The 11,832-nt window shown below is 28.1% G+C and overlaps 1 protein-coding gene across 2 annotated transcripts; it reads right to left on the bottom strand.

The window, feature by feature from the left end:
* Positions 1-3,357: 3,357 nt before the first annotated feature.
* Positions 3,358-5,046, bottom strand: LOC108452631 (transcription factor BEE 1-like). 2 transcript variants are annotated; one of them, XM_017750433.2, is made up of 6 exons: positions 4,538-5,046; positions 4,333-4,452; positions 4,168-4,233; positions 3,962-4,030; positions 3,791-3,877; positions 3,358-3,696 (listed from the first exon to the last, which is right to left on the bottom strand). In XM_017750433.2, exons 1-6 carry the CDS (start codon positions 4,931-4,933, stop codon positions 3,589-3,591), a joined length of 846 nt encoding a protein of 281 aa, XP_017605922.1. In that variant the 5' UTR covers positions 4,934-5,046; the 3' UTR covers positions 3,358-3,588. The 2 variants fall into 2 exon arrangements, with proteins under 2 accessions (XP_017605922.1, XP_017605923.1); XM_017750434.2 differs by having other exon boundaries at positions 3,800-3,877.
* Between the last annotated feature and the right edge of the window lie 6,786 nt (positions 5,047-11,832).

The raw sequence follows: 11,832 nt of genomic DNA, 5'->3' as shown, positions 1-11,832 counted from the left end.
AGGAGGTTGTGGTGTGCTTAGGGTAAAAAGTTTAAGAAGTTAAGAATTGAAAAAAAAATCCCTTCGGCATCATGTGTTGGGGTATATATATAAGGGGAAGGTCTCTTGCCCGGCAGTGCTATGTCACTGACAATACAGGTGATCGCCCCCTTGTGTGGTCAGTCATGTGACAAGTTCATTATATGTCGGTTGCCGTCAAGTGCAGTACCATGTGCGCCTACTCTAATATTCTATTTATTGAGATAATACAATGTTGTTATGCCTCTATGATCTCATATTGAGGATACAAGTCACCTGTTAGCCAAATGATATCAAATAAGGGTTGTTTGCAAGTATCTCTCAGATCACTTCTCATATTATCACGTACCTCAATCAAGATAAAAGTATAACAATAATACAATAGTGTAACTAGTGAATCAAATAAAATTATTTCATTAAAAATAAAATTTTATTTATTCGTTTTTAAAACCTTAATCATGCATCTAGCAAAGCAAAATTGATATGCTAACTTAATGTAGTTCAACTTAATTAGTTCACACATCCAATAAATTTGAATATTATAATAAAACCCGTAAACAATGATACTCGAACACATGGAATCAAACATTCTTTCAACCGCCCGCCATGTGCATGATTTTAATTGTATTCTAATTTTTTTTATGATTGAGAAATGTCTAAAATTTGGATATATTTACTTCCTTTTTCTTTGACCAATGATCTTCCCTTACTTTATGATACAAAGGCTTATTATGGTTATCATATTATTTGTCCTCCACCCCCACATAAAATTGTTTCAATGTTGAAGTGACATAGAAAGCAACTTTGGGATCAACCTTTTGGGTTGAACTTATTTGAATTGGGAAGATAAAAGGATTTTAAAGCATTATGGAAGAAGATTTAATGACATATATTTGTAAAGTAGTGGGGGATTGGTAAGAAACATGACCACCTAACAACCTCCTCCACTTGTATTATTGAACCCACTGTCCTTGGATCCTTGAACTTGCGCCTCGTCATCTCTATTCTCCCACAACTTCACCTAATATGTGACCCTAAATCTAGATTGGGAAATACATGTAAGCTATCCTTTTTGTTATTATGCATCGAATCCTTTCTTTTGAGCCATTTTCTTTCCCCACTTTTGATAGAGCTCATGAATCGTATATTCATAAAGTACTGTATTCATATATTTGTAAAATATATTAATGATGGAGTATTTTTTAATTTTATAAATCGGGTTAAAAGATTTTCAATCTTCCTTATTTATTTTTCAAATATAACTTAAGGATACATGATTTTTATTTATTTATTTGTGGAGTCACAAAACCCCATATGTTTAACTATTGGTTTTATATAAAAAAAATTCAATTGTTAAATATATATTAATAATGATAATATTCTAGATCGATATGATACAAATATGAGATTAATTCAAAATTTTATATGTTTGACAAGTATAATTATATTGATAAATTTAAATGATTTTTTTATTATATATATTTGAGATGATATGATACTCAAAGATCCTAAATCTACCTCCTAGACCTAGTTCATGCATGCTCCAAGAGACAAGGCAAAAGAGTTGGTCAAAAGGGAGTCAAAGAAGAAAGAAATTGATAGGAAAAGAGTGATAAAAGTGGCTTTAAAAAGGATTAATAAGCTCTTAATCATGATTCGCAAATGTCGGAGAACCCACATTGCCTCTTGTAGCCATGCATGGCTTGGCCCATTTCAAGCTGTCCTCCTCCCACCTTCTTCTATGCACTGTATTTGCCCCCCTTTCTCTCTTTTCTTTCTCACTAAACACCCAAAATTTATCTATAAATTAAACCATTCAAAAAATCCTTTCCCATTCTCTCCTTCAATCATTCCCTTACTGAATTTCCAACATCCATTAGATTTTGAATTTGTATTTATACACACACAAAAGAAAAGTATATAAATTTCATCCAATCACCTCATTAAAAATATATATAAATAATTCTACTTTTTAACATATGATGTAACAAGGTTTATTAATTACACACATCCTTATCAGTTTTTGTGGGTTTAGGGTTTCATTTGTTTTTGTTCCACGTGTTATAGCCAAATTGGCCATAGCTTCATTGCATCATAATGTTATTGGGACACACCCTCTAAACTGTTGGTGCCCCAAAGGATTAGGACATTTTGATTTCTTACCGACAAGTAGGATTTTTATAACAACTTATTCCTAATCATTCGTTGTGTTTTTGGATGGTGGCTCGTTCACAATTATAACCATTTGGGTGTTTATCTATAGTAAATTCTTTTTATCAGTCTCCTAAACATAAACCTAATATAAATTATTAAATTTTAATGTGTAATCAATGTATATTTGTCGATTATATCTAAAATATCAAATCGTACATGCTACGATGTTTATTCATAAATGCAGAACATTTGCATTTAAATAGCTACTTTGGGTTCAAATAAAAAAAAAAAGGTTTGAGAAAGAAAATAAGGTAATTGATATGGATGAACAAGTTGACATGAATTTCCATCACTAAAAGTAAAAGGCAAACAACATGTGATGCTTCTATATGTTGTTTCTTCTAAAAATGTCAAATGGTTATCTCTCTCTACTTAAGACTAAAATAGTACCTTTATCTTTGGGGTCAATATTTTACCATACATATGTCTATTTACTTAAAAAGAAATAGTAAATTAAGACAAACACGTTTATGACTATTTATATTCGTGGACACAAAGTTCAAACGAAATTAATTTAAATCAATGACTTGTTCGATTTAATATTATACAAAAAAAAAAGGGATTCATTGAATTTAAAATTTTATTTAAATGAATTGATTGAGATGATTAGATTAAAAAATTGAAGATTAATAAATCACACTAGACCGTATTGTATTTATAATGAAGGAAGGTAGAACTATGGTGGCCAAAGTTTTATATTTTGTAAAAGCTTGATTTAAAATGGGATGCATGAAAACTCATGTCTGCTTCATTTTGTTCAATTGTCGGGTTTTCTTAAACAACTAACCATGGCTTTTGTCCTAATTTTGTCATTAACTAATGTCCAAAACATAAGTGAAATCTATTAAAAGGAAGATTAGGATTATTGAACTAAAGTACTTACTGTTGTTAAGCTTAATGTCCCAAAAGTCCAAGTTTTTTTGGCTCTTTAGTTGTCATTTTAATCACCCATACCCTAATTACAAAGCACTCAAGTCTAATCATGTCCATTAATGTTTAATTAAGATTTGTTGCATGATATTGCCGCACTAAGAAAATTTGTCCTCTTTGTGACCTTAAATCAAAGGGAAAATGACAAGAAACAACAAATTAATGTAAATATAATATTTGCAATTAGCTAGCTAATTTCTTGTACATATATTTTGAATAGAATTCCATTAATGCTTGTGAGTGACAATAAATTACAAGTATAAAATTTTCACATATTCTAGCTTAGGTAGGAGGTACAATATGTGTTCCTGATCATAATACATTTAAATATGAAAGGAAAAAAAAAAAAAAAAAGAGTTGAAAAATATAGCGTCTCCATGATCATATGTTTTGTAAGGCAATTAAGTATAGGCATGGATGTAGAAATTAAGTCAAAGAGGACCATGTTGATGAGTGGAAGCAAGCTAGTCTTTCAATATCTCCTTCTCTCATAAATTTGTCCATTTCATCTTTTGCCCCCTGTGCTTTTTCCCTCTGAAATCCCATTCATTCATTATAATTTCCAATCAAAACACTGTGAGATTAAAATTTGCATACGTAAATGAACAGAAAAAAAAAAAAAACCTACAGGAAGCACCTGCATTCTTTCCACGGCATCCTTGTCTGAGTTGAAGTCATAATAAGTGCTTGCTGCTGTTAGCTTCATTGAAAGAAACTGTAACATTTCCAAAACAGTAAAAAATGTGAAATTATGTTACAACTATACAGTATATACATATATGTTTATTGATTATCTCACCTCAACTTGATTCTGCAAGGACTGGACATAATTGATGATCTCATCTAACATGACTGCCATGCCCATTGTCTACACATAATCAAACAATTTAGAGAGAAAAAAAAATGTAGGAGAAAACTTTGTTTTTTTGGCTACACTTTCAATGTATTCATACATGATATGTGTAATTGAGAGATGGGATTAGAGAGAAATAGCATAAAATTAACCTTATAGCATCCTGGGACAATATCTTGCAAGCATCTTAGTCTCTCATTAATTTTCCCTCTTCTAACCTGATTGACAATATAAAAACATCATTTCAATTGGTTAGTATGGTTAAATCAATCAAATTTAGATGTAAACAAAATGAAGTAAAAGGACATATATTTTACCCTTTCTGCTAAACTGTGACTATCAGTAGCTTCACCTCTTCTAGCTCTGACATGAACCACGTCTTTTGGTTTATTTTCTCCCTTTTCATTACCCTTTGCTCTTTTCCCTCTTCCCGAATTCTACATATAACAAAACCCGAATAAAAAACAAATTGGGAAAATAAAATAAAATATTGAATAAAATATATAGAAATATATATCATACATTTATTCTCTTGATCCAAGGTGATGATGAATTCCCATAACTACTTTCTGATAAGTCCAATGATTTTCTCTTATTGCTGTCATGGAATTCATTTCTGGAAGTGACAAAAGATGAGTGAGCAACTGATAGTGTTGTAATTGAACCCTTGTGGTTGCTATCATGGAAATAACTTGGTGGGTTTGCTCTGCAATTGCCTGCGATTTCAGCTACTTGGTTGCTAAAGAAGGTTTCATTGGAGAAAGGGAAAAAGGTTTGGAAATTCAAGGCTGAATTGTCTATAACACTTTGGTTTAGCTCACCACCATATTGGTTAAGTGACTCCATGGTTGCAGGATCAATATCCATGAAAGAAAATGATTGTTTAAAGTTTTGCATATCTGTTGTGAAATCAGCCATAGAGAAATTTGTGAGACTTTGTTTTTCAAATGGTTGTTTGGATAATGAGAGAAAAAAAGGAAGTGGGACTTATATTTATAGAGTGGGATCAGTGTTATTCAATAATATGCATGTGAAGAAAAAAAAGTTGCACTCTTAATTTTCTTTTTAAAAGAATGAAGATGAGTGGAAACGTGGCAGTGTAGGCTTTTGTTGTTTTTCTCTCCAATGGGTCCCATTGGGTTCAGGAGATATATCCAATAATGGATTGGGCCCACTTATGAAAGTCTCAGAAAATCTTTTTGAACTTCTTTTTTACATTTATTATTTTTGGAATTACTTCTTCACCAGGATATTTCGTTAGGAGAAACGCGTCCAAATTATTATTATTTTTAGTTAATAATAGTAATAATACTAACTAAATTAAGATTTAATTCATATTTTTTATTACGAATTGTTGATTAAATTTTAGTTTGATTTAGAGATACTCATGAATCGGGCTGGATCAAGTTAGGTCTAACAAAAAAATTAAGCCTAGTTGCTAGGCTCAGTCTCAAAAAATAGGTCTAAAATTTTGTTCAAGTCCGACTCGAATAAAAATGTTAAAACTTGGGCCCTACCCGGTCGTATTAATTTTTTATATAATTTTTAAATATATATGTATACCTAAATAACACTAAGATAGATGCAACTTAACAATCAAATGCCTCTAAAATAATAACAAAATTAACATTAAAACAAGTGTTATACAATATCCAAACAATAACAACAAAATAGTAGTAACATAATAGTGAAATTGTAGCAAAATAAGGAGAAAATAACAAGAAAATAACATTTTTTTTGTCTTTTTGTGAATTTGGGCCGAGCTATTTTTTAAATTAGTCTTATTTTTTTGTCGAAATTTATTTCTCGGACCTATAATTTTTCACAAACCCTCTCACTTTCTCATGAGTAGGTCTAGTTTGATTGATATAGGTATTGTTGTCAACGTAGGAGGACATGGGTTCAAGTGTATTAAAACGTATTATTTTATTATTTATGAGTTGGAGAAAGATTATAGATAATTTTAGACATCTAGGCTCATATATTGTGATTGCTTATATTAATTTATTTTTATTTTGAAATTATTAAATAAATGAAATCAGCACCCCAACCAATGTTATGATTGCTGCTATAAGTGCATTTAGACATAAAACGGGTATATCAAAAGTATTTTGCTTTAGTGGTTACAAAGATGTGAAACTGTGAATGCAACCATCCAAATATTCCTACCCTCTATTTTCTTCATTATTTTAATTATAAAAAAAATCTTAATTTGAAGATGCACTTATCATTTTGGATGTGTCCCTTTTGTTTTTCAATTCAACACATCATTTTCTATCTAACGTCATAAATATAGATTTTATAACTTAATTTTTCTTTTGTTTGAGAATAGTATGCAAGTCTAGCTTATACAAATAATCTTACTTTAGATTTTTTTTTTCTTTAACAATAATTGGTCTTCGATTTTAGCCTTCAGACTGACTTTTTGTTGATGCTAATTTCAAATATATGGTTTTATGAAATATAATAAAACATTTTTTTTCTAATAAATGTATATGTAAAATTTGATTTGATATTTTACTTGAAAATTTAAAGTTAAATTTTATTTATCGATTTTGAAAAGTCTATAATTTTTGAATTTTTGATACAAAGATAATTTATTTGATTCTTTTTCTTCAATTAAGCTTTGGTTTAAAGGTTGTTTAGATTTCATATTGTAAAATGCAGTTTTCTTTTAAGTGCCACGGTGACTTACTCTTGAAGCGAATTTGAAAATATGTTTTCTTAAAAATATAATTTAATTTATATTTAAGAGTTGTTAAGATTTAATATTGAATAAATGATATTTGTTTCAAAGGTCATCGAGCTTAAATCTTAAAAATAGATTTGAGTTATCCAAACTTGACAAAAAGAAAATAAAATTGTGACTTGAAATGTAATTTTAGTTTTAAGTTGCCTTAAGATGGAATGGGAACTTGGAGTTGCTTCATTAGGTAAACATGACAAAAAGGAAGAAAATAAACAAGGAGCTAATCAAGTAAGCGTTGCATCGTTTGAGTCTAACTGCTTCAAAATGTTAAAAGTTGTAGGTAAAAATACCATAGAGGTCCTTACATTAATAAATAAATTTTATTTGATTTTATGTATTTAAAAAAATAAACAAATTAATCCCTGTATGTTAGTAAAAAGTGTAAATTAACTCGAGGTAAAAGTTTGTGGAGGCCGTCATACTAAGAGTTCAACTGTATTTTGCCCATTCTACTAAAAATTTGGATAAATTAGTCTCTATATATTAGATCAAAGAGTAAACTAGTAATTTTTTTTTTTAAATTTCGTCTATTTCTACTATTTAAGTGTTAATGTAGCTAACGGAACAACCAAGCACTAACATTTGGCGTGTCATGTTTACCTCATACTCGACATGATAATATTTAAAAAATTTAAAATCCTAAAATAAATAAAACTATTTTATAATTATCTAAAACCACATCCAAGATAAATGGACAATTTTTTTTCAATTATTTATAATTTTTATACAAATATGTTTAAAATATTTATTTAATGTTTTTGTATATATTTATACAAAAATATATAAAATTATAAAAATTATAAAAATTTTGATAATTTTATTAGAAATAATATCCAAAATTGACATGGACAAATAATTGTCCAAGTTCATTCTAGAATGATTTCTTAAGTAATTACTAAAAATATACAAAATTGTAGAAAATTATTAAGAATTATAATAAATAATAAAAATAATTAATTTTTAAAAATATAATATCTATATATATACACATATATATTTAAAGAATTCAAATATATATATACACACTTATGTATCTTCTTAATTGAATCGATATTTCTAGTTAATCAAATTGATGAGATCTATTTTATTAATTTCTTATAATTCTTAATATTTTTATTAATTTATTATAATTAAAATATACATACACATATATATACATAATAGAAACCTTTCATAATAATTTTTAAATAATTTTATACAATTATGTAAGAAATAACTCTAGAATAAACTTGACAAATAATTATCTAGACTCATTTGAAGTTGGACAATTATTTGTCCAAGAGCATTATGGACATTGTTTTTAATAACTACAATAATTTTTTATAGTTTCAAATAAATTTCTATATTTTTTTTGTTCAAGATTATCCTTGGCATGGTTTTTTATATATTTTTTAAATATTTGTTGACGTGGTAAAATTGCCCGCATCAATCCACGTGTTGCTATTCGGTTACTCTATTAGCCACTCATCACTTAACAATAACAATTGATAGAATTTTTAATAGAATGATCAATTTGCGCTTTATCTAACGTGTAATGATTAACTTTCTTTCTTTTTTTATTTAAAGTGAACAAAATGCAACCAACCCCTAATATAAGGGCTTTTACGATACTTTTATATAATATTACTCATCCATTAATTCCACATTACTTGCATAAAAAAATTTGAGAAAAAAAGGCCAAATCACCGCTGAATAACACATATTAATGGAATGATCAAATTACACTTTTTTCTAATATAAATGAGTTAATTTACTTATTTTTTTAAATAAAGGGACAAATTATAATCTGCCTTTTAATACAAATGCCTCCTTAGTACTTGTATCTAATGTTGTTTGATTTAGAATTTAATTAAATTAATTTATATAATTTAGCATTCGCCATCTAACACTTATTTCATACTAAGGATTGTTTATATTAAAGTACTTTTGGTTCGGAATGGTTCCAAAAGGAAAGCTCAATGATTAAAATTAAAATTTAAAAGAAAAAAAAGAAAGGAAAAATAGTTAAGATCATTTTATAAACACAGTGCATGTAATAGAAGCAATAGGGATTGGGATGAAAATGATAGACGAACTAAGGTTATTTTCAATTGTAATTGAAAGTGAATTCAAACTCGCGTCCGACCAATGTGGGACATTTATGTGCCGACCTCTTGCCATTTTAAATTGGGTGAAAACTGACCAAGTTGCATTTGCATGAGCACCTTTTCCTTTTCACTGTTGTTTTGGCCGATTCCTTTCATTTTCATCTTCATATGTCAACCAATTATATTAGTAAAAAAAAATAATTATTAAAAAAAAATCTAGTATAAAAAACCAACTCAAACGAATATAAATAAATTTGAACGGAAGCAAAAGAAAAGAAGAAGAAGAATGAACTGAATGCATGTGAGATGTTGTGTTTGGTAAGTGGCAAAAGCATTTAATTGAATTTCTAGTAAAAGGCATAAATGGCTAGGCTTCCTTAACAAACCAAGATATAATAGTAGTATATGTCTATAAATGTAGGTATTGAAAGGTTCTATTTTGTGAAATTGAGGCCCTTCGGCCAAATTTGGATATAGTTTGAAAATGTTCATAGCTAGTAGTGATTTGGTGCCCTATTAAAAATCATGTATTTCCCATTTGTTTATACACTATCTATTAATTTTTTAGCAAGCATTTTGCACAATTGGAATGCATTTCGTCCACAAATTAAGAGCTCCCTCGAAAAGGATTTGTTTGACTTGGGATGAAGATGATTAATTACAGGCCTAAGTCATTGGAACTTGGAAGTATATAAGTACACGTTAGTTCCAACTCAAGGGGACATTTACTGTTACAATCTTAACTCTATTGCTTGGAAGAAAATAGAATGACAAAAATTACTATTATCTCCTATATAAGGTTATTTATTTATACTTTTTAAAAAATGTATTAAAAAAATGTCATTTATATTAGAATTTAATTTCTAAATCAGATAAATGTCAATCTTCAAGCGGCAATAATTTACTGAGCTAAGTCTTTCCAAAAAATTTTGTTGTATATAAATTTGTTTCTCTTATGTTTATGTTTGAGAAGATGAACGTAAAGAATGAATTTTGATTTTATTTTATTTGTTTATAAATTATGAAAATGAAGTAATTAAACTATGCATTTATTAGTTAAAGTTTATATATTTGTTCATGCAATAGATTAATAGATGTGGACATTAAGAGAGAGTGAAGAAGTAGAGAAGAAAAGTATCTAAAAGGAGTTTGGGTCCCTCTCCTCCTACGGGGCATCTTAGGCTTATTTAAATCATGAATTTTTCGGTCGAATCATCTAGTTAAATTTGAGTTAGATTGTTACATATTTTATTATAACTTAATAACAATATTTAAAGAATAAATATGATTTTTAAGTTCATAATTATTTATAATTAGTTCTAGGTTATGGGTAAATAGTCATGCAATAATTTTATTAATTTAAAATAATAAAAATATATGTTTAGTTTGCTTTATCTTAGAATTTATATTTATTTTCAATTCCTAGAAACCAATGACAGTATATATCTTTAATGGAAAGACAATATTGCTCTTTCTATGAAACTAGAGGTGTGAAAGCTTGGCTCCCTCCAAAGGCCTTCCAGCTAAACCCAATTCATGTCCGGTTTGGGCCTTTTTTTCCCAATTAACAAAATAATGTTCTAAAAAAAGTTAGATGTTAAAAATTATGAAATATTTCTAATAGTTTAATATTTAAAATAGGTCATTCAGAAGTCAAATAGTCCGATCCTATGATGAACATTTGTGTGCCTAAATGCTTTTATCTTCTAATTGTAATGAACTGAAAGTTACGGTATCGGAAATTGAGTCTTGAGTACTGTTTCCGTGAAATTTATTCATGAATATTTATTAGAAATATTTATGAATTATAGTTGAATGGTTATTTAGTGTTTAATTAAGTGAAGTAGCTTGAATTTAGTTTAAAGGGCTAAATTGCATAAGGAATAAAAGTTTAATTATAAATTAAAGAAGTAAAAGGGACTAATCTAGTAATTAGACCCTAAGTGCCATGTGTGTGTTAATATTGAATAACGTGTGTAATAGTTGGTATATATGTGTAATAGCTATAAGATATTTTATGTTATAGCTATTACACATGTTAATTTTATATTTATTATAGGTTAATAATAATATAATATAGTATAATGAATAAAGAATAATAAGTAAAGAATAGAAAAGTTACAGAGAGCAAACGTGAGAAAGAAAGAAAGATAGAAAGACTAACAGAGAGCAAACGTGAGAAAGAAATAAGGAAAGAAAGAAATAAAAAAGGAAAATTTGAGGATTAAGGCCCTAAAGTTTGATTGGTAAGTTGTTTTAGCTCGTTTTCTTATGATTTTTATGTTTATAGATGCCTAGTTCAAAGTTCTACATGTATGAGGTTAAAATGAAGAAAAATAGAGAATTTTTAGATATTGATTTGGTTGAATAAATTGAGGTTTTATGGGTTAAATTGATAGAAATTGAAGTTAGAAGTGATTAGTTAAAGGAATTTCTAAGTTAGGTTTAAATAGGGACTAAGTTGAATACAACTCAAAATTTATGTTTTATAATGAATTTTATGAGTTAGAAATTGTTAATGAGTTGATTAAAAGAGAATATGGAGCTTAAGTTAAAGAAAAAAATATTAGTAATGGAAAAATGATGAAATTGGAATTTTTGTAAAAGTTTGATAGAAAGTGAAAATGTGTTTTATGAATTAATATATTGATGATTTTTAATTGTATGATTGTTAGTAGCAAACGTAGCACCAGATACATCATCAAAGAAGGGAAAAGAGAAAGTGAATGAAGATATCGATTAAATTCGATAAATAGTGGTTTGAATTTCTATAAACCGAGCTTAATCTTTATTGCTATATTTGATATTTATATTGTATGAAAATGTGAATGAGGTAAGTATTTTTACCATATTGAAATGAATGTGATTTTGAATACCCTATTAACAGTGTCGGGCTAGTCGGATATAGTTGACATGTCATAGGAATTGGAAGTATTGGGATATTCCGACATTGAGTCGATGAGACACTATGTGTCGACTAC

Source organism: Gossypium arboreum, chromosome 9 (assembly GCF_025698485.1).
Source record: "Gossypium arboreum isolate Shixiya-1 chromosome 9, ASM2569848v2, whole genome shotgun sequence".
In the NCBI taxonomy this organism is placed as follows: domain Eukaryota; kingdom Viridiplantae; phylum Streptophyta; class Magnoliopsida; order Malvales; family Malvaceae; genus Gossypium; species Gossypium arboreum.
The sequence above is the reverse complement of the archived record's forward strand: the minus strand, read 5'-3'. Positions and strand labels throughout refer to the sequence as shown.